The sequence below is a fragment of the Archocentrus centrarchus genome, chromosome 16 (assembly GCF_007364275.1).
Source record: "Archocentrus centrarchus isolate MPI-CPG fArcCen1 chromosome 16, fArcCen1, whole genome shotgun sequence".
Lineage (NCBI taxonomy): Eukaryota > Metazoa > Chordata > Actinopteri > Cichliformes > Cichlidae > Archocentrus > Archocentrus centrarchus.
Genome location: NC_044361.1, coordinates 16,351,309 through 16,378,473, shown reverse-complemented (window position 1 = coordinate 16,378,473; position 27,165 = coordinate 16,351,309). Strand labels below are relative to the sequence as shown.

The following is a 27,165-nucleotide window of genomic DNA, read 5'->3' as shown; positions in this document are numbered from 1 at the left end:
TATTGAATGTAACACTAAATTGTAAAGAGAATAAATCAAATACATTTCAATATTCCAATATTTTATTTTTTGCAGAATACTTACGCAAAAAGACAATTTTAACTATAGTTTGTCATCATGCTTTTCACAAGTATAAAAAAGTATCAAAACAGTAGCCATTCAAAAAAAAGTTTGCCATCCAAAAGGCAAGTAAAAATAGGCATATGTGCTTGAACTCAATTCTAACATGTTTAGAGGAGGAATACAAATGCAGCAGCATTCAACAAAAATATTTGCATCCTTTTGGAAAAACTGGACACCTTAAAATAGGACACAATCTCCAACTTGGAAAATGCACAGATCAACTATGTTTAAGGGAAAATTTTGCATGTTTTATGTAAATGTACAGTCTGTGTTGTTAGTAAATGTAATCAACTGAAGCAATAAATTCCTGTGCTGCTATTGACTGAAAAAACCTGTAAAATAAGCGGTAATGTTGCTGTTGAGGAGGAATTACATTATTTTGAATTTACTGCTTCAAATGACTACATTTACCATCAACACAAACTGGACATTTATATGAAAAGTGCTGAATTTTCCTTTAACTGTATCAACTAAATATTACTATGGAGCCCTGAGCATACACGTCTAAATCCTGTTTTGTAGAGTACAAGTGGCCTGACATTGATGTGTCTTATAACACTGTAAACTGAACATTACAAACTTTCTTAAGAAATAAAAGTTGAGGCAGTACTGCTGCACTGAACTGCATTAGATAATGCAGATGGAGTTGATAAAGTTGCTCAAGTATATTTTCAACCCCCTGACTGTTCACTGACAACAACACACAAGACATTTCTTTACATCGCAAGCTGGTTTTTCAATGTTTGTAACTTTGGTTTTAGTTCAACGTGGCCCAGCTCAAGAAATATCTGTTGGATGAACTGGAACGTGAACTTCATAGAAATGGGGTAACTGAGATGCATTGCATATGCAAGTCCAAAGAGAAGACACATAGCTTTTGGCAGGTCTTGAATGTTGTCCATCACCACTTCTCCCTCAATGACAATTTTTAGTGAGGCTGGACTGAGATGCAGGGAGGATGAGGGCACAGCACCTTCAGGTTGAACGAGGAGGATCCCAATGTCAATGTTGCAGAAAGAGTCATCGTCATCTGAGTCCTTTATAAATGACAAGAGCACAACAATGATATTTCAGTGACATCAATAATTGATAAAAAGAAATAACTTCCACAATCAAATTGAAATTTCTGTCATATCATCTGTTTTATCATACTATGCAGCCCTAGTTTCCTAGTGTAAATGTTGAATGAGTTGGAGCTCCACAAAAGAACATCTATCTAGCATCTTCATGTGCTAGTGCTAAGTGGAACAATACCTTATCCTTTGAATTATTTAAAACTATGCTCACAAGTTTTCTTTAATCACTGGAACTGCCATCTGTTTTCCCACGTCTGTCTGTCTATGCCCAAATCCTGACATGAACCCAACACAGCATAGCATAAGATATAAATTAAGATAAAAAAAAAAACTATCCCTTTAAAGTGGGTTGCATGAGGTGCTTACAGATGCATCAGCATATTTACCTACAGTAGATGGTGGTCAGCCTTTCCCCACTTTGGAGAAGCAGCAGGTGGATCAATGTAGGTAGATAAGCAATTACTGCTGCAGCTTGTATTTTTAGATAAGTCAAAAAATTTATATCAGTTTTAGTGGACGCATACTATTTTCAGCATCTCAAACTGCTGTCCAACGGACCTATCTGACTAGAAAATTAAGTTACAGCACTCTCTTCATGCCAACCAAATGCCATAGGAAAAATTAGTAATTTTACCTCATAGAACACAAGAGTTGTTAGTCTAGCATGTCCTTGATCCTTAAATGTGTACTACTGTGTGAGTTTAGTGAACTCAAACCAACCAAATAATAACACAATCGAACAGACTGAGGCAGCAGTAGAAGAGCCGTTCCTCTGTTCAGCAAAGTAAACAGATTTTGTCTATGAAGTTTGGCAGGAGAAATCTTTATACAACTTATATAAAAGTAATTTTATGTCAGAGGTCTGACTGACAGTAATGCAGTGAAAATATTCTATGTATAGTGTACATTTCACTGATCTAGATTTTTTAGGTGGCTAAAATAATGTTGTTAGAAACACTGATCACAGCAGTATATTGCTTAGTTTCCTACACCAGTACCTCTGCTGCTTTTCCAAACAGGGGCCATGTCAAATGGCACTTAATGCAAGTAATACACTGACTTTGGATAAATAGGTCATACAACACAGCTGCAAAACATTATTGCAAAGTAAATATTAAAGAATTTAAAGTATTTCAAAGACCCATGAGAACCATGTATAAGAGTGAAAATTCAAGATTGAGTTGTTATTGTTCCTTTAGGTAGTCTTTAAGTAAAATTACTTACAAAGGCTGGTTTGTAGAAGTCTGTGGGGTTGTCACCAAGGATAACAGGAAGTCCTCTGAGCACCAGTGTTCGAATATCAGTTGGCTCTGCAGTCTTTTGGGCAGTAAAATGACAAAAATAAGCAAGTAACTAAGCACAATTGATTGTATTAAACAATATAAAGTCCCCACACCTTCTTAAGCATCGTTATTACGAATGTACAATATATCGGCATTAACATCGGTATCAGCCAATATTAGTCATTTGTTAACATGTGAGTATTGGTCCGATAAATAAAACTGGGTCAATATTAACAACCCATATCTATTTCCATCTTCTTGACGGGCAGGGGAGGAGGTTGGTCATGTGGTATTTGTTTGGTCATGTGACAGCGATGCAGCGCAAGATTGTGAGGAGTTCATCTGAAGCAGAGAATCAATGTCAGCGGTGGGATTGTTTTGTTTTTTCCAAGGTGTCGAAAGGGTAGTGAAATATATATATTGTATACATTATCAGTTATCTGCCATAACAGCAATATTAATATCGGGTATCGATATCATCCCACATTTTAATATCAGTGCATCCCTAATGGTAATCAAGGACTTTTGAAGGCACATTCCCTAAAATTTAAGAAATACATGGCTCATGGTTAATTAACCCACTGTTACAACACTGAGAAGAACTAGCAGGTTTTACTGAAGTTCTCTGAAGGTTTTAGTGAAGTTCAGAAACTCAGCCTTGTTTTTCCATCCCTAAATTCAAAATCTTTTAATCATTTCAACAATCTATGGGAAGCATGAAAATGAACACAGTTGGACTTAAAGCCAAGTCATTACATGAGCTGTTGCACACAATGCAAGTGCATAATAGGACCAACCTTTGTTTGTTGGGAAAGCTGTGTCAACATTTGGCCAATGTTCCCTCTCTTGGATCGAAAAATCTCGATAAGACGAGGACTGTGCCGATCAATGCTCTCATAGAATTCCTGTTTGAGATTCTTGCCAACAATCCTGTTGAACTCCATGCATACCTGCAAAATACAGAAAATGCTCCAATATTACATCTTTACAGCTAATAACTGAAGGTGGAAGCACCAGAGTGAGGCCAGCAATAAAAATTGCACAGGTGTGGACATGGTCAGCTGTAAAACACAAAGCCCCCTTCAACTCACTCACTTTACACTTTAAATTTGGGGATATTTCAGTTATTCTAGTCAAACGTCTTTGACAAAAACTTTGTACCGCGCACAACACAGGAGTTGCTTTTCTACTGCCCTGATTGTTTGTGGTATTGTGTTACTTTTGTGTAGCAGACCATTGCTACATATAAACAGACTATTAATATTTTGCGTCAAATTATATATTTTTGTTGGCAAGTAACCTTTTAATAAGCAGGATAGCGTACTGTGAACAGGGAATTAATAGATGATAAACCTCTTCAGAATAATCTGAAATCAGAGTTCTGCATCAGGGTGTTGGGATTGATTTCACAATAATGACTAACTCAATATACAATATTCCTTACCAAAAAAGATAAAGGCAGCTGTAGATAGCAACTCCCATGTCCTGCATGGTAAAATTACTTTTTTTTGCTGACAGTGGGAATGGCTAACAGATAAATATTTTTAGGTTTTATAAAGGCAGTTTCCTAAGAGAAACACAGACACATATTTAAAAAAAAGTTCTCATTATCTTAATCATGAATGAACTAACCTGATCTTCTGTGAAAAAAGCAGGCCAACATTCCACCATCTCACATACAGCAGGTTCTGACTTCACCACCTCTTTTCTTCTCAATGCAAATGTCAGATCCATCTTCTCTTTCACAAGCTGTCCATTTGGTGTTCTCTTCTGCATTTCATTAACCAAGTCTTTGTGGGCACCCTCAAGGGCTACCTGATTAAATCCCTCTGGAAAGTTGGGTAAGAAGTTGATCTCGCCTTTCTTGATGTTCTTGTTGGCTGGTTCTCCTTCAGTTGAATGCCCTCCTCATTTCCCTGCATTTACTGCTACATCAAGGCACCCTGATCTTCTGCGCTTTGTTCTGTAATTAGCCATTTTAAATTTTAGACTATTTTTCCAGCCACTACAGCGACTGGTTGAGCCTCGCTCCTGGAGAGAGGGGTGCTTGCTTATGAGGGCTTGTGCAACACTTTCAAACTGAGCATTATTTGGGTATGCTGTGCAACTATACATGCTCTCTGCCAATCTTTCAAGAATCTCATGTTTCAGCTCTTTTGTTACTTTCAGGTGCGTACCATCACGAAGAAACTGATGATCTGCTTGCCTAAGTCTATATGCTACATCAACAGAAAAATCTGGGATATCAAAACAATCTGGCCACTGTTTCTGTCGCTCCTGCGAGGATGTAGAGAGGATCTCTGTATCTGCTACACTGGGTGTGCCACTCAAGATTTCTTCAGATGTTGAGACAGATACCAACTCAAGTAGAGGGATGACCTTGACTGTTGGTTTTTCAGGAAGATCTTCGATATCTGTCAGATTGCACACTTCATAATTGAATTCAGGATCTTGGTACTGGAGACTGAAGTTAAAATTAAGTCCCAGTGATCTTTAAGCTTGCCTATCAAATCCTCCACTGTAGTGGGTCTCGTATTCAGAACAACCTTTCTTATATCCGTCTCTGTGAAAATTACTCTCAAGGTCATCTTCTGGTGTGCTGCCATCTTGGAAATAAAAAAAATAGCTTATTAGAAATATATACACAAAGACATAGATATTCAGTTTAACATAAGGCTTATCAAAAAAGATACAAAATTACCAATTAGGCTTACATTTAGACTCTATCTAGAGCAATGCTAGGACTGACAACACTTGTGGTTTCTCAACACAGAATATAACGAGTGAGTGTCACTACTGAATTTTCTCCAAATCTGTATGCTGACAGAGGGAAAACATCATTCAGCTCTTTTAGTTCCACCACACATAAAGAGGGATTTGTGCTGCCACAGAGTTCAAATGATCTGACATGTTCATGGTACCATGCCATCATTGTATTGCAGACAAACAAGATCTCTGTGTTTATTGCCACAATCTGCTTGATCTGTTTGAAATTTGGGGAGGCCTGAACATGAACCAACAGAGTATCATATCAGCATAATATCTAATTCCATCTACAGAGACTGATGATGCAACCATAACCTTTGTAAGTTGGGGTACTCTATTGCAGAAAACTTGTTGGACATTCTCGGGGAAAGATGTGATCAGTGCTGTGGTAACCTTGTCCAGCTCAACTGAGGGCTTGAAAAACGAACTTGTGTCCAAACAGTAAGCCATCATTTTCTGATGCTTTACAGCCAGTGTAAGTGCCACATGTCTGAAGTTGTGTGCATTACGAATGACCCGCTTGAAGAATTTATGTTTTCCCTCGAAACGCATTGTCCAGACATCTGACAGTGGGCCAAATGCCTTAATCATCTCAGGATAATGCTCAATGAAGTGGTGTTTTGGACGCAATTTGAAATTTGGGAATGTAGTTTGCAACAGTTCTCTGTGTTCTGACACTTTGCATTCAAAGAAATGTATAGACTCTTCAGTGTGCCTTGTTGCTACAGCCAATTCAACAATATCTTTAAGGAGCATCAGAACGTTCCAGGCATCGTCCCCCTTCAGGCACTTTATGGCCAATGAGAAGTGGGAGCAACCTGATTAGAGCCCAGTTCTCATGGCCATTTCCACCTATGGTCCCTTTGGTAGAGAAGCCTTGGGCAATAGGCTGAGGCTGGTCAGTTTTGTCATGAAAAGCATATGCAAAAGATGTGATAGCATGGTTCAGTGTTTCTAATGTGAAATATTTCTTAGAAATCAGTTCTGAAATGCAGAGTGATAACTCAACAGGAACAACCCCTTCAAAAAAGTCGTGTAGGATGTCAGGGGGATAGCCATGAACAACATGAAAGTGCTCCAGACTGTCAGTTAGTACACATCGTCCCTTTACACCATACTGTTTTGCCAAAGTGGGATCCTGCTGTACCTCCTGTACCTGTTTGTTGTGAATGTCTGCAGTTCGGGGTTCAAAAGAGCCTGAGCTTACCTCCTTGTCTTGGATCTCACTCATCGTTGCCATGCAGAACCTGCAGAACTTGTCCACTCCAAAGCTCTCAAAGAATCCTGCAAAAGAATGAGCAGCCAAGTTATCAGCAGCCACATACAACACTGTGCCTTTGACACATGCTCCCAACTTCTCAACATTTAGGCCATCTTGCTCCAAAGAAACCAGATCCTGATCAGAGGATGAAGAGTTTTAGCATAGCCATATTCTTTTACATCAGAGGCTTTACATAAAAGAGCCAAGTTGAATGGACTGGAGTGTGGACCTATATTTTGATGGCACATTGGCAAGCACCCAATACACTGCACTCATTTTATGTTTTTTCTTAGATGTCCCGAATGGATTAGACACTTCAAAATCATCTGTGTAAAGTCCAACAGCGATTCTGAATTCCTCGCTGTTAAGGGGCCATTTTCTTTACAGTACAAACCATCTCTGTATGTACTGTACTCATGTGGCACATGTTTTTGTACTGGAAGAGCTTTATCTAAAATGTCTGCCCTGTTCAACATTTTCTGTAACATGGCATTTATAGGAACATATACAGCACTGGATTTATTTTCCCTGGCAATAAAGTACTCAACTGGCATAACCACATCAAAGTTTTTGTTTACATATGCTGCTCTCCTTTTAGAGGTTGATAAGGAGCCACCCTTGCCACAATACTTTAGTATGATATTGCTCTCTGAGGCAGCCCTGACTACTTGTTTCACAGTTGAATCATCTACATCTGTGTGTAGCTTCAAAATGTCCTTGACTGAATTGTGCAGCAGTGGTTGGGACAGTTCACGTAAATGTAGGAGCTGTTGTATAACTTCATCGATAGAACTTTGTGGAATGTGGAGGATGGTTTGCATCTTTAAAAAAAGAGCAGCTAGGTTGTGCTCCAACTGTTTCCCAAGATCATGATGCTCTTCATCGCTGGACTCTTCGCTGCCTTCTAAATCAACAGTGTTGTTTGGGGGCCCAGGTTCCTCTTCTGCCACTTCATTGGTTTCACTACCAGACACTATTTCTGGTTTGAACATCTTCCAATTGCCTGTTCTGTGCTGTTTACTTCTGTGTGCATTGAATGTGGAGTACACAGTAGTATTAAAGTTACACCCATTATATGGACAGTGGACTCTGTGATTAACTTTTAAATGTGTACTCCGCAAGTGAGTGATAAAAACTGCCTCTGTGCAAGCAGCAGAAAAATCACAGGACTGACAGTGAAAGGTCAGTGTTTCACACAGTTGTGCATCTTGGTCTTTCTGGTGAATTTTGGATAAGTGGACCCTAAGTGCACTGATGGACTTAAATGTGCATAAACACTCTTGGTGTAAGCAAGGAAATGAATGGTACAGTTCTGGTGTAGCTTCCATGTTTTAGCCTGTAATGTTTTAAGAGGTAACCCCTTTTCTCTGATGTAAACTCACAGTATTTGCACTTCCACTGCATCTTCACACGGACCTGTAAGAACAAAAAATAATAAAGATTTTAGCACACTTGTCCACAACCATGTCATCAGCGATCAAGGAAATATGGTACTTTTAAATACTGTCTCCCTTTGAAATTTCTGTTCTCAGCCTGAAAATTTTGTTTTCCCGTTTCACATTAGAGTTAAAATATTGCCGAATGAGTTAGGCTTACCCTTCTGTCTGCAGACAACTGACAGGTTTAATAACGTTTCTAACTTGTTGTCAGTTCTGTATTTTAAGAGTCTGCAGAGGTGAAGAAGAACAACTGGCGATAACCTTAGCCTCAGCTCTTTAGTCATACAAGATTTCAACCTTTGTGTCCGACCATTACATTTCAGTACATACGAAACCGTATAGAAAAAAACGTGTACTATGTTAACACAAGCACATGCTGTTACGAACGATGTGAAACACTAAGCTAACGATAGCATTTAGCTGTCTTGACACTACTGGAGCGGCTTTTTCAATTAAAAAAAATTACTCTCAGAGACAGGATACACTCGGCTTAAACTTGGTGTAGTAAAGGTTTATTTCAGCAAACTACATCTCTCCTAAAGTAACTGTCCGTTATAAACTGAGACTCGTCAGTACGCTAACACTAAGCCAATGCTAACATTCGCGCTCGCCACTCCACTCGCGATATTTAACTTCGATTCCAAAACCCCTCACTTTACCTTTACAAAGTGTTGATAATGGTGGCAGTAGGCTGTAACTATAATTTTCAGTTATAGCTGCACATGGAACTCAGCTATCTTTTAAGCAAAGAAATAGCTAGTATTATTTAAAATAGTTATTCTTCACACTTACCAGTCAGGAGCCGTTGAACTTGCCACGGTGCATGTTGCAGCAGTTTGAATATGCCCCGCCCCTTCACTTCAAAAACATAATATCTTTAGTAATCTCTGCTTAACAAGTTCATTACACTCTATATTTGTGTAGAAACGTACAGTTAACTAATTTGATTTAGTAATGGGACAACATTTTTACCAAAGACGAAAGAATAAGTAATGATTACTAAAACGTTTAATTACAATTAATATCTGGGTTAAGAGTGTAGAATTTGCATACTTAGTTTCATATTTTCATATCTAAGCAAAATTATTAAAAGAAAATTAACCAAAAAGAAAAATTCCAAACCAAAAAGATTTTGAATGGATTTGGAATTTGAACAAAATTGGAACTTTGTATATCGGAATTTAAGTTATTCAAGAAATCAGGAGCAATAACCATCTCTAGCCCTTACGTGCTTCCTGTAACCACAATGCAGGATGCCCTGCACTCTTATTACTACATCATGTATCAACTATGTGGGAGAACTCAGCAGGTGTCTTCACTCCTGCAGCCTCTCCATTATAATGGGTACATTTTGTGATTGAGTTAGCAGCATTGGATTTCAGAGAATTAATTTAGAGAAAGGCTTTCTGTACCCTAAGCAAATTATATTACTGTGCTAGATGGTGCTTGGCAGCATTAGCAGCTCTCTCTTGTATTAGGAAGTAAGTTAATACTTTCTTATTCCTCTTCTGCCATAGTTAAATGAATAACTATTGTCTAGATAATCTTGAGACCTAATGTTTAATGTCTAATGTTTATGCGCATGCGGGTATGGAGTACTGAAGGGATACGAACGTAAATTCTACTGGTGGATCTTTGTTAAACACAATATTCCTCTCTTCTTGCCCTTATTTTTGGTCTCTCTCTATATCGGAGTCCATATCATAAAGTTCCACATGCATTATAATTTAATGCAATATATTTTCAAGTAGGCTAATAGTTTGTTGTGTGGAGCAATTTTGAATCTATGGGGTTTTAACAAATTGGCACTGACAAGTTCACAAATACTGTAGGAGCCATGGAGCCTGAATACTCTCACCTTCCTCAAGACCCTTACCTTTCTACTAGTCACCCCGCTTTTGCATTCTCACCTGTGCGCGTCAAGTTTCATATTTCTTCACAGCTGTTTTTATTTTATCGTTTCTCATTGACATGTCTCCATTTTTGCCATTTAATTTCCTGACATTTCAGTCTGCTTTCCTGTTCCAGCATCCCTTCCCAATAAGCAGCCTCTTAAACTTTTCAGTGCTGCCTTCATGTTTGGAGGCTAACTATTATTGCCAGCACTACTGAACCATGACATTGTAAGAATAAACTAAGACTGCACCCAATTAAAGCTCAGCCAGGCACTGGCACAAAGAGATTAAAAAACAGATCTCCCCTGGGACCAGAATGAAGGAAAACAGGATGCATGCAACTTTATAAATTTTTATATTCACTTTGGCTTTCAGAGATGTCAATGAAATGCTGATGGTCTTTTGTAGTGTTCTACATCTTCACAGCTGGCTGTTTTTTGGCCCAGACCATGGCTATGCACAGGGTTTGATAGAAATGGGGGTCATGCAGCATTAGAAATTTTACTGGTACTTTGCACTTTCTCCTGCATCTTTTCAAAACAATTTTCTCTCAACATATTCAGTATAACATTTTCTGTCAGTAATTTATGCAGTCGGGATTATTATGGTAATTGTTATTGGTTTATACATGTGAAATGACTTAGATAAAAGAAATGGAAATGCCAGGCTGCATATCTAAAAAGATGAGCTCCACTGATTTGGAAAAAAGAAATAGTTGCTGTGAAGGTCAAGCAGCTGCACATGTTGGTGGTCATAGTTCTGCCATGACCAGTGATTGAATTTTTTTGGCAGTGTCACAGTAATAATGACCTCTTCCAGCCCTTAGAGGAGACAGCTTATCGTGGATTTGGAAATTGTCAGATATTAACTGTGACACCAAAGAACGGGATCCAGTTCTGGGCTAATCATTGTATGCATTTGTCCAGGGTCATGGGACATCATAGGCTACTCACCTTGACAAGTGGCTGGCTTCTGTAATTATAAGCTGTCTTGTCAACAGTATGGTTCCACCTAAAGGAAGGTGCAGAACTTCTGTAGGCAATGAAAAAAAAGTGATTGCATGGTTAGATTGCTACCTGCTGTTTTATGAAGGCTTTTGAAGTAACTTAAAACTCTTAAATGCTATAGGTGTCTAGAGCGATGCATACATTTATTAGCATGAGGCTGTGGAATTTTATTTTGAGTGTAATTCAAGTGTTTTACCCTCTTGGCCTCCGTGTCAGTCACTTTACTGAAAAACATTCATTTCTTCCCACTCTCTAAAAACTGCAGGAAACTGCCGTTATTAAGCTAATAATAACTGGAAATAATTGTAAATACATTTGATTGTCAGTCACAGATAGTGGTAATCTACTGTTTATTGTGCTGATCTGTCAGCATTTTCAAGGCAATTAACATTCAGTGAGATGCTCTGTAACTATTGAGAAATACACAGACACACAACACTTCAAGTCATACCAGAATGGAGGGGGGGGAGGGGGGGTTGCAATATGAAATATAATCAAAGCATGGTTTATACTATTTGTAGTTCAATTAAAAATCATTGTTACTTTATTTCATATTGATTTGAGACCAAATATTTAAACTTCATCAAAGGTTCCAAATCCTTTGATGCTTTAATAAATAAAGTGCTTTTCTCAGTTGATTGCCAAATATTAATGTAGAAGTTGTGCACATTGTATCAAAACTGTATTAAGAAAGGCAATCTTCTGGCAATATTTTAGTGGCTCTGGCATTATCCTTTCATTTGCATTTTTTATTTAAAGAGATCACAAATTATTCTTGCACTAAATCAGTGATTTTTTTTTAAAAATAGATATTTATGTATATTCGCACTTACTGTACTGGAGGACTTCTTATACAAACACATTCTTTTAATATAACATATCAGGTTCTTTTACATTCTTCTTAAAGTAGATGACATTTATAATCTAAGGCTGGTGTTCTGCTCTTCTTGTAATTGCAGAACTCACAGTCTGCTGTACTGCAGGGTACAGCATCCAGTAAATTTACAGTACAAAAGCTGTAAATTACTGTGGTAGATTTGTTTTATGAAGTTTTTTTTTTCATTGTTTTTATGAATAATGAATTTATAGGTATTATGCAACTGTGGAAGGCATATTGCTTGGTAATTTTTTTTTTAATTCAAACATAAATATCAATCTCTTGGCCTTATGGGACCAGACAAGCCTTTGATATTTACTAATATTTAGGTTTAAAACTGTAGTTAAATATTATTTTCACACAGGAATTGGAGCTCAGCTTAAGACATTACTCAGAGAAGCTGTAAGTGAGAACCCAAGTTTTCAAATCAGTTGGATCTGAATGTAGAGAGGAGAGAAAAACACAAGTAAATGTCAGGTAACTGACAATTACCATGGTGGATGGCTATTTACTATGTGCCCTGCTTCCTGTTTGCTTTATCCAAATGCCTAAACAAAACTGAGTATTTCCAGTACCGAGAACACATGACATGGAAAATCTGTTGTTTGCTACATTTGATTAAGAGCAGCTTCAGAAGTTGTCATTGTCAAAGGCACTTATGTTAATCACTCATGCTTTAACAGAGGCAGTACTGTTTTAGTCACACTCCATCCTTTTGGCTTCCTTTTCTTGCCCCTTTCCATCTTGCTACACCCTAACACCACATTCCCTCTAGTCCTGCAAATAAACCAAGGATGGTTAACCAGCACCTGGCTACAGCCAGTAAGAACACTGAGCCCTTTCTATTCAGGCAGGGGAGCAGACAAGCAACTTTAACCCTGCAGCAGAAAGCGAATTAAAGAAGTGTGTGTGTGTGTGTGTGTGTGTTTATGCATTTGTATATGTGTGGAAATTGGATAAAAAGGGAGCCACTCCACATGCTACATTAGAGGTGTCAGATTTGAAGTGTAGGCGCTGATTGTCCCCCTTTCTGGTTCCTGCAATCAAGGCGCTTAAGTAAGCTTAAGATGCTAAGAATGCTAAAATGGGCTGGCTGTTTAGTGCAGAAAACTGAAATATGCTTAATATCATGAATATATGTCCTTTTTTTTTTTTTTTTTTTTTTTTTTTTACCCCAAAGGCCTGTTAACAGAATCTATATTTTTTTTTGCATGCATTGCTTTCACCCCTTTTCTTATTTTCTCCTTTCCGTTTCTGTTTGCAGGTGTTATATAACTGTAACTTTCTCCACAGGTGTCATTCTTCCTGTTCATTGTGTTTGTGGTTTACACCATGCTGCCGTTCTCTATGCGGGATGCCATTGTCGCCAGTGTTCTAACCTCTGCCTCTCACACCGTCGTGTTGAGTGTCTGCCTGTCCACCACAGCTGACCACATGGAGCCAGTAGTGTGGCAGGTAAGGTGATCAAGGGTTGCAAGCATACAAATGCACTAAAGGAAAAAAGCACACAGTGCACACCTGAACTCACAACAATCATCACTTATTAGTGATTTGACCACTGTATAACTGCACACAAGAACTCTGATAAGCCAACTTAGAAATTCTGCTTACTACTCATGTAACAACTATAAAGAGTTCATCAGCAGTCACCTCACTTAGATGGACATGAAGTTGGGGGGACCTGTTCAAAAGGTAACAAATTGCTCCTACCAGCTACCACATAGATCTGAACGTCACTAATGATTTAATTTTTTACTGTTGACGTTGAGCCAGAGCCAGCCTGGTGGCTCCTAGTTTTCCCATACATCACTACAATCAGTCATCCTCAAACCTGTGTGAGTCTCACTTCTCTCTTGGGGTTTACCTACAGTTGCCAGGAAGCATTACTTCACACTGCATGCAGAAAGGCTTAGCGTTACTTCAATTAGCTAATCATGTGTATGAATTTGTTTTTTGCACCTTGCAACCATGCATATTATAACAGACATAAATACACTATTTACTCCCCTGTTCTTCATTTAGGTTAGTTTATTATTACTATCTAGATTAAATCATAAAAGAGTTTTTTATGAAATTGAATGTGTTTCCCCATCACACTAATTTTATGATCTGTATTTATAGCAAACAAACAATTGTGACCTTTAAACAAAAAATAATTTAGCATGTGAGGTGAGTGAGAGAAATTCTAATGTGTTTTTTACCCTTCATTAAAAGGTCACTCCTCTTTCTAGCAGTATTGCTGCTTGTGTGCCAAATGTTCAGGCATTTGCCATATGCTGATAAAGACAAAGCAATAGAAATATCAGGTAACGGTCTAGATAATACTTTGATCAATCAGAGCGTAATTATACCTGATTTCAAAAGTCAGTAATTTTCAGTCCACTGGGGGCTAATTTCTTTCGATGTCTAAAGTAAACAAGATTATTTTAATAAGCACGTTGCAAAACCTCTTCCTCATCAACAACCTTAGACTTTAAAGAATTTTCTGAGCCAGTCACAACAAGCATTTCTAGCATACAGGAAAAGCTTGATGATGATTATTAGACCACCAAGAAAAGGCATTTGTTACACAAAAACTACTGAACTGAATATCATGAAACCTACTAAAGACATGGAGCTTGGGTACAGCAGAACCCAAGAAAATTTTAATCAGTTTCTTTTTAATTGTGGAATACTGCACTGGCCCTGGTGGAAAATGTACTCTCTGAGTACATTTCTAGTTTTACCAGATATTCACTTCAATGACTTCTAACATGTGCAGTCACTTCAGAAATCATTCAGACCATTTTATGGATAAAATTAGCATTTCCCATGTGTATTGTCAGTAAGCTTCAAGTAGTATCAGTAGAAATGGGACAGCACTTTGTTACATATCACTTGATGTTACCCTGATGTCAAAATAAATTGCTATTGTGGGTTTGGGACTGTTTTGTTCTGTTTACTTTCTTCATGTATATTGGACTGATTAGACAGCCTTCCAGACTCTTCCCTTAGACACAGTGGAGAGCAAATATTTGTCATATAATCAATTTACTGTTTCTTTTTTTGGTTTTCTTTTTTCTACACTACTTGTCACATTGCTGTTGAAGTAGTTCCCTTTTTAGGCACTAAATTGCGATCAGAAGCTAACCTGTGACTCTCAGACATGTCCGGGCTTGTATCATTGTTGCACACCAGGGAATGTGAACACACGGTGTTGCTATAGCAATGATATTGCAATATGACATCTTATATGGCACAGCCATGTCATATTGTCTGGTATGACATGGCGCTTCCTCTGCCGTCTGTGACAGCCTGTTATAAAGCCTTGATATGCTGAGCATCTCAGGGTTTGTTTGCTGCTCGTGTTGCAGCTGCTGGGATGGGCCGATGCAGAGGAGCACACTCCTATGTGAAAAGATCAATCCTAACCTGACTGTCATCATTGGATGAATCACAAGTTACTGTAGAACTTGTGGTGCCATAAAACATGTTACAAAACTGAGCCATTTTCAGATATTGACGCTCTGTATTCGTTTTTCTATCAAAGTCCAAAAGCCTGCTGGTTATTTCAGTAAATGGGCAAGGGGCTGCGTCCTTCCCTGAAAAGATGTGGGTAAAAGTAGGGTAATGTGCCCATTTTTCTTTTTTCCTTTGAAGGAAAAAGGACAGAAGCTTGTCATTGATGCAGACAGTTTTCTTAGTCTGACAAGTAGAAACATAATACTTTAATTGACCTATGTATTCATTTGGTTTACAGGACACTATGCTGTTCCATTTTAACATTTTTTTCAAATTTAATTTTGAAGTAAAGTGGCATGCCTGCCCAAATTATACTATGTGAAAGAGGTTTCAGTTCTGGCATGTTAAAATGACATTTAACCTTGTGTACTATTGTTTAAATTCCTGCCTTCGATTTGGAAGAAGAAGGGACAAAACACGAGACTGGAAATATTATGCACATTAATTAAAAGAAGATATTCAAATAATCTTGCAAATGTAAGGCTACATTTCAAGCCATTTTCTTCCACCTATTCCAGTTTAGGGTTGTGGGAGCCTAGTTAAAATTTATAATTATTCTATAAACAGAAAAAGTTTTTTCTTTTTCTTGCTTGGAATAAATTCTCCATTGTAAAAATCCCAAACATTTCAAATTTAAACTTACATACTTTACCAGAAAGGTCATCCACACCCTTACACAAACCTTGAAATTCATTGCTGAAATGGTAAATTATTTGATTTGGTTATCCAGTAGTTTAGAAAGAAATAATCCATCTACTTCCAAATAGGATTCTGTAGATTAAATTGTTCTTCATATTAAGCAATTAAGATCATTCCATATCTTTCTACTATCCAATTTTGCATCTATAATTGTGTAATTGTTAGTAGTATAGTGTGAATTAAAATATTACTTCAAAAGTTTATAGTTTTGCTTTTGAATGTTGTTGTTGTTTGTTTTGTCCCCCCACCAACTCCTTTTTTACCAACTCCTTGTGTGCAGGAGATTAATAACAAAAATGAGATTAATAACAGTTAATTTATGATTTAGTTTACCAGAGCAAGTCCACAAAGCACATGTGGACTGAATAAGCAACCCCCCCACAGGTCTGATGATATGTTTACAAAAGTGATCATTGAACTGCAACCTAGGGTGCCCTGGTGCCACATGCATTTATGGACATCCTTGCATCCTGCAGAAAGGTGTGATGAAGCAAGGGGTGCCTAAGAAGTACAGCAAGCTGTCCATACTTGAGGCCAGCAAAGACTCACAGCCTTGGCTAACCGCTTGGAGAGGTATACCAGAGAGCTAGAAACCAGGAGACTAAACTAGATGTTCTCCACTGAACCATCCAAGTTATACTCTCAGTGGCAGGCGAACAGTATGAGAGCAGCACCCCACCAAGGCTGGAGATGGAGCAATACTGGATAGGCATATGGGAGAGGGATGCAGCACAACAGCAATGCTCAGTGGCTAGTGCATCTAAGAGTAGACCACAGCAACCTTCCTGAACAGGCTCCATTAATCATTACAGTGGCAGACATCCAAGAAGGAGTCTCAAATATGAAGAGTAGGACAGCACCAGGCTGTGACATGATCCACACTTACCGGCTAAAGACTAGCTGCATTCATAGCCAAAAGGGTTTTAATTTTTTTTTTTTTCAGAAAATTTGAATATTTCACTCAGCAGTTAGAAAAAAACTGCATCAGTCTGTTCTTCCAGACATTTGTAAATGTCAGCTATTAAATGTCTACACTCTCATGAGTATTTAGAAACTGCCTAGGAGGTATTAAGTGAGAAGCAACCATGCCAACATCTTGACTTTCTCAGGTCTATTAAACTTTACAGTGTTGGTTCATTTAAGTCTTAATGAACCAGCTCATTTATTGAAGAGGAGATAGCCACCTGTTGGATCCACAGTTATTTGTTTGTAATATTTAGAAGCAATAATAATGAAGCATTATTATTTTTGTCTTTCACTAATACTATTGTCTTTGTTTCTGTCCCTAAAAGGGGTGAAGATTACTCATGCAACTCAATGTAAAAATATTCTTATTTCTTTTGTGCATTTCAATATAGCTTAGCTTTTTTGCCAAATTGAGGCCACAACATAGACTACAATATAAACAACCCAACCCATGTTTGTTTACACTTTTGTTTTTGAGAGTGAGGGTCTGGCTTTTATTATGACACAGGTTTTAAAAGCAGCCAGCTGTGATTGGAAACCTATTTGTAGTTTGTCATGTGTCTCAGCAAAGTCACAGCAATGATATATTACACTATAACAGATGTAGATGCACCGTCTTAACAGAGAAAAATATTGACTGAATCTTTTATTAGAGCTATTGAAAATATTATGTTTTATAAATATAGTTCTTATTTCCAAGTCAGTAACTTTTTTTGATTGTATCCAGTCTGGCTTTAATGTAATGTAAACTTTGGTGCAATTAGAGCCAATGAAACAGTGAAAATTATTCATGTAAGCTGACCACTGTGTTTTTGTATCAAAGCCTCTCCTCCCAGACTAGAAGCAACCTTCTGTTGCATACTTTCTTAATTATTTTTGAGTGCTTAAATCATCAATAATTCATTACGGTGCTCACAGTCCATTTAAACTTTAGCTGACAGAATTTCACATAAACTACTGTGGTAGCAGCTGTTGAATATTGCATGGATTACCTGTTTTGGAAGATGTGAGGCTTTATTTGAATCCAAATGAAGGTTTTTACCTTTGTTGAAGATGTACTGCATACTTACATGTGTTTTTTGAACTCTAAACTAAATTTCGTCACTGTACTGTGATGAAACATTACTGGGAGTTTCTGATTGCTGGATATAGACTGTGCTTCTGCTGTGTCTCAAGTGATATTGACTGGACTCTTATATTTCTTAAATTCAATATGAACCAAAATCCCAGCTCTTGAGTAATTCTGTTGCACTGAGATCGTAGTCCTTTGGCCTTGTAGGTGTGGTGTTTCACTGTGTCATGTAACACTGTGTGGCAGGCAGGACTAGACCCCAATGCAGGACTCAGGAGACAGGATGTGGAACTCAAATAACAGCTTTATTGCTGACTGTCAGTGAGCCAGAATTACATAACAAATAACTTAACTAGAAACTAATCACTAGAAACCTGAAACTTAACACTTGAGCAAATGGCACATACAGGGGGAACTGATGACGAGGACGTGACAGTGAACAGAGGAAAACAGTGAACAGTGAACAGAGAGATTAAATACAACACAGGATAATGACAGGGTTGGGAACAGATGGGGACACAGCTGGAAATAATTAACCAAGACAAGACAAAAGGAAGCAAACGGGATGAGGAACTAGCAAAGTAAAACAGGAAACAGGTAGGCATGGAGACAAGAATGCAGGCTTGACACAGAAGGCAGGTACTCTGAGAGAAACAAAACATAACTAACCGGGAACAAAACTGGGGATGCCTGAGGATACAAATACACTAAAGTACACTAAAATACACTAAAACTAGGAAAATAACCCATAGCACAGCAAGACCCAGAAAACATAATGATAAAAGAATCTCTTAAAGGAAAACAAAACCCAAATTGACAAAACCACAATAAACAACTACTTAACATAAATAGGAGCCAAGACTCAAAACTAAAATGCTGGGTCAATAGACCCAGAATCATAACACATTGAATATGATTTTCATATTGCCAAAAGAAGACACCATCTCCATGGTTCTGTTGTGTGAATTACTTGAGTGACAAAAGGACTTACATGAAGTTTTGAATTCTTGTGTTGAATCCTGAACAAAGGCGTCGGGAAGTTGCTGAGAAAAGTCAGTGATGTCAGAGTTAGATTTGAGCCATATTCACACATGCTGTGCATCCAGAAATTACCTGACAGAGATGCATGTAAGAATGCCAATCTCTAGATAATAACATGTCTTTAATTTGTCATTTCCCTAAAACAAAATCTGTTTGTGACTATGTGAGAATAGTGCATGTAATAGCCTGATGAATTCACCCTGACACAGTGGGCTGAGGTGTGCTGCCTCCAGCTGTCTCTAAGGAGTTTATTGTGGGTGTGTTTATACAAAAACTAACTACATTTAATGTATTTCATGTTCCTATTTGATATTTGTGATTTACTTGTTTGACCCTGTGCATGCGTGTATGCTAATCATTGTGAAGACATTTGCATTTGCACTCCTGTAAGTGCAAGCTAAGTAGAGATAGACGGTAGAGTTAACTGTCTGGCACTTGTCCACACCATGACATTTATGTCAAAAGAATGTTAGCATCCTCTAATTAGAAGTAGACAGCACACACCCTAGCTCTTTCCCTCTCACTTAAGCGGGAATCTGTGAAATTACATTTTCAGTGCAGCTTTATTTATTTATTTTTATTATTTTGACACAGCCCAGCATTTTTCTTTCTCAAACATTCTAGGGTGTGCATTGGAGTTTGCCCAACCAGTTACCATATATTTTGTGGATTTGGTATAAAGCATATGACCACAGGGGTATGTGGGGGTATTTGGAAGTATGGGGCATTGTGCCTGATGTTACAGCCAATTAAGTAATAGTAGAAATAGTGTGTGAGCTTGGTTCTCATTACCTTCTGCACATTTGAACTTCATCTGCACATTTGAAATCATTACTGTATCAGCTGTACCTGTACTTTGTCACCAATTCTGTTTAGAACCTTTTACTTTTATATTTTTTAGTTATTTGATTGGACAGTACAGGTTAAACAGGAGAGTGGGGAGAGTGGGTGTGTGTGTGATATGCAACATGTGTACAATCTGCTTGTTGAACTACAGGCCCCCCTGTATATAACTTTTATATATACTGATTATAACATTATGACCACCTGCCTAACATTGTGTTGGTCCCTCTTTTGCTGCCAAAAGAGCCCCAACCCGTCGAGGCATGGACCCCACTAGACCCCTGAAGATGTGTTGTGGTGTCTGATTGTTAGCAATAGATCCTTTAAGTCCAATAAGCTGTGAGATGGGGCCTCCGTGGATTGGACTTGTTTGTCAAGCATATCCCACAGATGCTTGATTGGACTGAGATCTGGGGAATTTGGAGGCAACACCTTAAACCTGTTTTTGTGCTCCTCAAAAGATTATTGAACAATTTTTACTTTGTGGAAGGGTGCATTATCCATTATGGCAGCACTCAAGGTTTCCCAGCAGAACATTGCCCAAAACATCACACTGGCTCCACCGGCTTTCCTTCTTACCATAGTGCATCCCGGCGCCAGGTAAGTGAGGCACATGCACCCGGCCATCCATGTGATGTAAAAGAAAATGTGAAAATGTCATCAGACCAGGTCACCTTCTTTTGTTGCTTCGTGGTCTAGTTCTGATGCCCATGTACCCATTGTTGGCGCTTTCAGAAGGTGGCAGGGGTCAGGATGGGCACCCTGACGCGTCTGCAGCCATGCAGCCCCATATTGAAGAGCTGTATTATGACACCTTTCTATCAGAATAAGCATGAACTTTTTCTGCAATTTGAGCCACAGGAGCTCATGTGTTGGCTTGGACCACACGGGCCAGCCTTCCCTCATCTCGTGCATCAGTGTGTCATGTTTGGCTGTGTAGCAGGAAGGGTTGGACCCCAAACGCATGACGCCGGAGACTGAACTGAGGTCAAACAGCTTTAATGATGGGACTTAATGTGAAATTCAAAAAAACATGAATAATACAAAATCCCCCAAAAAACAAGGTAGGAAATGGTCCACAATACAAAACCCTGGATAACAAAAAGGGGAAAACTTAGAATGAAGGTGCAGACACAGCATACAGGGAATACGATAACGACGTGACAAAGGACAAGGGAAAATGCAGACTATATACACACACAAAGTAAGACAAGAGGAAACAGCTGGGAAGGACAGGTGGACTGAATGAACCTAACAAGACAGGGGAAGCAAAACTGAACACAACACACAGGGAACAGGAGACTGTCAAAATAAATAGAGGAAGAGACCAAACATGATACTAATAAATACATAGATACAACTAAATATAGAACACACAAGAAAAGGGACGATGACACAGAGGGACAAACAGACACTGGAACACAGAGACATGAGGAAGAGTAGAAGAACTAAGGGAAACAGGAATAAAATAAAATAACTAACTATAACAAACTAAAGATCAAAACCCATAGGCAAACTCAGAACACAGAAGAAATACAACAAAGACAGAACCTCAAAAGAACAAAACACTGGGCAAAAGGCCCAGGACCATGACACAGTGAGTCTTGGCTGCTCATGACCCTATCACTGTTTCACTACAGTTCCTTCCTTGGACCACTTTTGATAGATACTGACAGCTGCAGGCCAGAAACACCCCACAAGAACTGCAGTTTTGGAGATGCTCAGACCCACTCATCTAGCCATTACAATTTGGCCCTTGCCAAACGTGCTCAAATCCTTATGCTTCCCTGCTTCTGACACATCAACTTTGAGGACAAAATGTTCACTTGGTCCCTAATATATCCCACCCACTAACAGGTGCCATGATGAAGAGATAATCAGCGTTATGCTTGATCAATGTATATAAGTTATATGCAAGGCATAGCCGAGGGGTGGAGAGTGTCTGGTTGGCTGGTACTGGAATAACATGTTTGCTTTTTTGCAGATTATGGTGTCCTCTTAGCTTCATCATGAACTGCAGTTCACACTGGGCTGGATTACAGCCAAGTGTTGAGCAACTGGGATGAAAATTGTCACGTCCAATTGTGAGGCCTCGGTTCTTTTGCTGGAAAAGAGTAGATGGCCTGCTCTGTTGAGTTGCTGCTCCAAATGAATGAATTCAAGTATCTTGGAGCCTTGTTATTGAGTGGGCAAAGAATAGAGCAGTGGACTAACAGGCAGGCTGGCACAATGAATACAGCTTGCTAACTGAGCTTCAAGCATTTAGAAGCAATGTCTTTTCATCAAGATTTAGATTTGCCACTAAAACCCACAATTTAAAAATTTCATAGATTTTTTTTTCTTTTTTCTCGCTATCTCTTGTTGCGTTTGAAGAGTTATACCTGTTTGCAATTTTGCCAATGTCTACCACCACAGTGGATTTAAAATGGAGCTGAAAGAAGACTGAAATTTCTTAAGTGGTTAATGCAATATTTTTGTTAAAGCCCGTGAATTAAAGCTGAAAATCTAGATTCATGCTTTACTGCCTCATTTTAAGTAAATTTTAACAGTGTAGAGAGGAAAAATACTCACTGTAGTTGGGTATAGCCTTACAATTCCAAGTTACTGTTGGAGATTTGTGCTTGTGGTCATTTCTATTGAGGGAATATTGAAGCCAGAACTACTGGATGTCTATTGCTATGGTCCAATAAAGCAAGATTTGTCTGCACACTGATGCTAGATAGTAGTCTTTCTCCGTGCACATGCCAGTAATGTGGCAACAATGTAAACTTCAGAAAGTGAAGTTCTCTGATTTTAAATAATCCCAGCAGGACTCACAGCTGTTGAGATGTGATTCTCACCTAACCCTGCCGTTATCTATAATTGGGTACCACCGAGGTACGAATGACTTGCACCACCAGCCTTTATACACAGCTGATATTTGAGATGGGCTGGAGGTTGTCAGTGTGTTGTTTAACAGATGTCAGGTTATAGAGTAATATTTATGTGTAACTCAGTGTAATCTGTTGGGCACCTGAAAACTTCTTACATAAATGGAACTGGTTGTGTAACTTTGCTGCATATTAGTAAAACACCATATAGTGGTACGCTGGCTTAAAATGGACAAACTCAAATGCAAAAGAAATGCCCCCCCCCCCCCCCCCCCCCCCCATCTTCACATTTGGATTTCAAGTATAGTTAAAGGAAATCCTGAGTGTTCAAAGGCAGAAGCAAATTTAACTTTACTGACTTTGCTTCTTAAAAATGTTCTTCTTAGTCTTCAAAGAAGTAGACTCCTTTTGACTACACATACCTCAACTGTGCGCTACATGAAATAATCTACATTTAACATCATATCTAGGCTTTGTGGATTGAAAAATCTTTTTTTTTCAGACTCTAGTGCAGCAAAGTTTATAGTGACCAGCTTCTAAAGAGAAACCTGAATGGATTACTTGTTAAATATGCTGGTGGCTTAATGGAATTGACAGTTACATTTTTAAATCTTGTACACAGTATGGGCTGCTGAGCTCTTCTATAAAGCCCCATACAGAAGTCCCAGTCCATTTTTTTGTGGCTGTTTTAAGTCATTCAGTGATTTTGTCTCAATCCTATACCTTCAAAACTATTCTGCAGTTCCAGATTCTGGCTGTTTTTGTCCATTTTCCCATTTAACATGGATGATCATGAACAAAACCAAACTTATGCATACTATATGTTTGAAAGAGAAGAGGCCAGTTGGAGAGGAAGAGGGATGTCTGTTTGAAATACACTGAGTAGATGTGAATATAAATTCAGACAGCAGGCCATTTCATGTACTTGGCTACTGGCCTTTATATTTGCTTTTGTCAAAATCTTTTGTCAGATATAAAGAGATAGTAGTAGTGTAGTGGTAGTCATAAAACATTTATAGAACAGCTTTGTCAATAAGGACACAGTATACTCATTATTTATACTGTTTTCACCAAATCATATTGTTCTATCATTGTATGATTTCTTTATTGCCTGTGACTAGTTTTATAGGTATTGCTTGCCCTGGTTAAGAAAATGTTGATTAATAGTGCTTTATTGTGTCTTCAGCAGGTTAAAATAGTTTTTTGCACGTGTGTGTGTGTGTGTGTGTGTGTGTGTGTACCTGGTCTGCCTTTGAGCTGTCAAATACAAATACAAAATAATTTTATGTTATAAAAAGGGTACACAGGGGTTCTTTTGGTTTTGGTTTTAAAATAACTTTAAATGCAGTCTCAACTGTTTACTATCAGCAGAGTACAGACGTCAGTAAGCTATAAAATACACGGGGAGGGCTTTAGTTTTTGTAGTTTTTAGACTTATTTTTAGTTCCTGTCTGAATATTGTTACTGAAATAAAATGTTCTTCTTGCAAAGGTCATCAGCTTCTACTGGTGCTGTGATATAAATCTGTTGGGCATATTTATGTCCAAAAAGAGAGAACAATGGTCACTGTGACAGTAAGGTCACTATTATGCTGCAGAGAAAAGACACAAAGATGGAAATTGGAAATGAATGGGAAATTGTGAGAATGAGACACGGCGTGCAAGAGTAAATTATCATTTGCTGTAAAGTCGCAAAATATTAAACTCAAGGTTATCGGGGCTCCAGGGTCTTTCCACTTCCAAATCTTTAAACATCAAAAGTGTTCCTGTAATGGCGCTTCTTCTTATTTTTATGGACAGACTGCAATTTGCACTCCGTGGGTATAGTGCAAAGCATCTATCTATCCTTGTGTGTCTTTGAAGTAGGGTATGTTCTATAATTATTATTTTTTTTTTTTTGTATTGTGTATAAAAAAATTTGGTTATTGCCAGTCTTTTCACTCATTAAAACTAGTAGGGTAGCAAATGCTAATTTAGGCTTGAGGGTTTTGTCAGAGATTGTGCAAATTTGCCACAATCAAAAAGATGACTTCTTTAATTGTTTTCTTTTCAGGCTCAGCATTTATCTGTTTAATACAAAACGCACTCACATGGTAGAGTAAGGTAAGCATTAAAAATGCTTAAAATGCAGGACTTCATTTGGTTTCGAGGTAGTCTGTCATTAAACACTTTGATGCGCAGCACTTGATGAAGTGTCTGGTGTGTTTATCGATTGTTATGATAAACACACCACCACACACAAATTTTAGTCTGTGTCACCGCAGGAATGTGGACTGGTAAACTGAAAATGTTCTGTACTACATCTCAGAAGTCACAACAAATATATATGCCTAGACACACATGACATACTGTTAACATCCTCTTTGCTACTATACTACTATATTGGCACTTTATTTAAAACATAAGTTAAATGCTTCATGATGATATAATAACATGACTTTACTAAATTTAGTCTAATAAAGTTTAATACAATGAGTGTAAAGATTTTAGCTCCTCATTATTAAAATAAACAGATCTAATTAAGCCTTATTGTGCTGAAAACGATCCATGTTTTAGAGCAGTTTTGTAAATTGAGCCTTCCAGTGGTCAAATAGTCCTTGTTGTGGGATGTGGTGTTTGCCGTAACAATGCTAATTAAGCCAGGGCTCTTTGTTTGCTCAAGGGAAAGTCTATTTATATAGACGAGGTGTAGCAACATTATTTGCCCTTATTTGTGTATTTCTTTATTTGCAGGGTAAGGGCTTGGTTTCCATTATAAAACAGAACTGAAGACTGCTATTTAGAGGAAATAAACAACTGAGAAGGGGCAGTATACGGGTCAAGCTTATCCAGTGTCATTATTTTCTTACTGTATTGGATTTCTCTCTTTGAAGTCATCAACAGGCAGAGGCTGTTTCCATTAAATAACTTGAATGAAAGATGTGTATTTATATGCCACATTACCCTTGAATACAGTGTGGTGCTGCCTGCTGATGTCACTGCAAGATCTCACCATAGTGCCTGGTACCCTTGAGGAAAAGATTTACTTTATTTCTGAGTGTTTTTTGGGGTTTTTTCTAGGCCTTGGATTGCATCACAAAATCATTTCACTGCATACTTGTATTACAAAAGTATATTTGTATTTTTATACTGAATATCACAGAGAAACTGGGAGGATTGGAATGCTAACCTGAGATAAATTGTGTGTGTGTGTGTGTGTGTGTGTGTGTGTGTGTGTGTGTGTGTGTGTGTGTGTGTGTGTGTGTGTGTGTGTGTGTGTGTGTGTGTGTGTGTGTGTGTGTGCGCGCGCGCGCGTATATATATAAAATCCAAGTAGAACTTATTGTCCTCTGTTTCTGCCCAGATTCTGGCCAATGTTATCATTTTCATGTGTGGCAACATGGCTGGGGCATACCATAAGCATCTGATGGAGCTGGCACTTAAACAGACCTACCAGGACACCTGCAACTGCATCAAGTCCCCAATTAAACTGGAGTTTGAGAAGAGACAACAGGTAGAGTGGTTAACTCTTAATTTCCACTGAACCAATGAACACCAGGCAATAAATTATTTATGATGGTGCTGTTCATTACAGTAAATGTTACAGTGATGACTTTCAGATTTTAAACATTAGCTTATTATGCAGTACTTACTATGTAGTAGAATGGGATGGGACATGTCGGGACCTTATTAGCTTGACTAATCTTACAACCTTGTCTGAATATTTATGTCATCTTTTTCCTTCCACTTGAGTGGTCATTTCATGGAATAATAATTTTTTTAAAAATCCACTTCATCTTAACTCTTTAAAGTTTTTCTTTTCTATATATTTATGCATGGTACTTAGTGGGTCCATAGTGTAGTGATCTGCATATTGCCCTAACAAGGGAAAGATCCCTGGTTTGATTTCAGGAGGAGACAAAATACCTTTAGAGTTGCGTCAGGAAGGGCATCCACTGTAAAAAGCCTGCCAAATCAAACATGCGGAGCTACCTGCTGGGGCGTTCCCCTTGTAAATAAGGGAGGAGCTGAAAGTAGCGTGTGTGCTGTACTCAAACACTCACTCCTAATATCCTATATTTGCCATAAAACCAATCAGCTCTGGATTTAGCTGATTTTGGAACGGCCATAAATCCACAGAGGATTTTGTCAGATTAACATTGCACAGAATGTAGTAATTGTTTATGACTTCAATTACTGTGTGAATATATCCAACTATGTTGTTATCTACAACAAATTACTCCATTTACTCTGGGAGGCACGTTCTGCTCAGGGTAATCTTACGTGCATCCACTTGTAATATTTTGATTGTTTTATATACATGACATTTTGGATGATGCTGATTGGTTTTTGACATAGTTTTAGGAAATGTGATGTGATTGATGCACTACAATTATAAGTTCTATTACTGACCAGCCTGCTTTCATTGCTTTTTGAGTTTTCACTACATGCGCATGCATTACATGCA

General features: G+C 38.2%; 2 protein-coding genes across 3 annotated transcripts in view; one reads left to right on the top strand and one right to left on the bottom strand.

Annotated features, from left to right (window-relative positions):
• Positions 1-27,165, top strand: part of adcy2a (adenylate cyclase 2a) — a 72,886-nt gene that overhangs the window by 23,042 nt on the left and 22,679 nt on the right. Inside the window, exons 3-4 of the mRNA XM_030749770.1 lie at positions 13,021-13,182; positions 26,062-26,211. Coding sequence (XP_030605630.1) covers positions 13,021-13,182; positions 26,062-26,211 — 312 coding nt within the window. The remainder of the gene's footprint in view (positions 1-13,020; positions 13,183-26,061; positions 26,212-27,165) is intronic.
• LOC115794330 (uncharacterized) lies at positions 67-8,936 on the bottom strand. 2 transcript variants are annotated; one of them, XM_030749768.1, is made up of 7 exons: positions 8,741-8,936; positions 7,892-7,925; positions 6,456-6,532; positions 4,115-5,088; positions 3,280-3,432; positions 2,424-2,516; positions 67-1,160 (listed from the first exon to the last, which is right to left on the bottom strand). In XM_030749768.1, exons 4-7 carry the CDS (start codon positions 4,256-4,258, stop codon positions 840-842), a joined length of 711 nt encoding a protein of 236 aa, XP_030605628.1. In that variant the 5' UTR covers positions 4,259-5,088; positions 6,456-6,532; positions 7,892-7,925; positions 8,741-8,936; the 3' UTR covers positions 67-839. The 2 variants fall into 2 exon arrangements, with proteins under 2 accessions (XP_030605628.1, XP_030605629.1); XM_030749769.1 differs by lacking the exon at positions 8,741-8,936 and adding an exon at positions 8,608-8,716.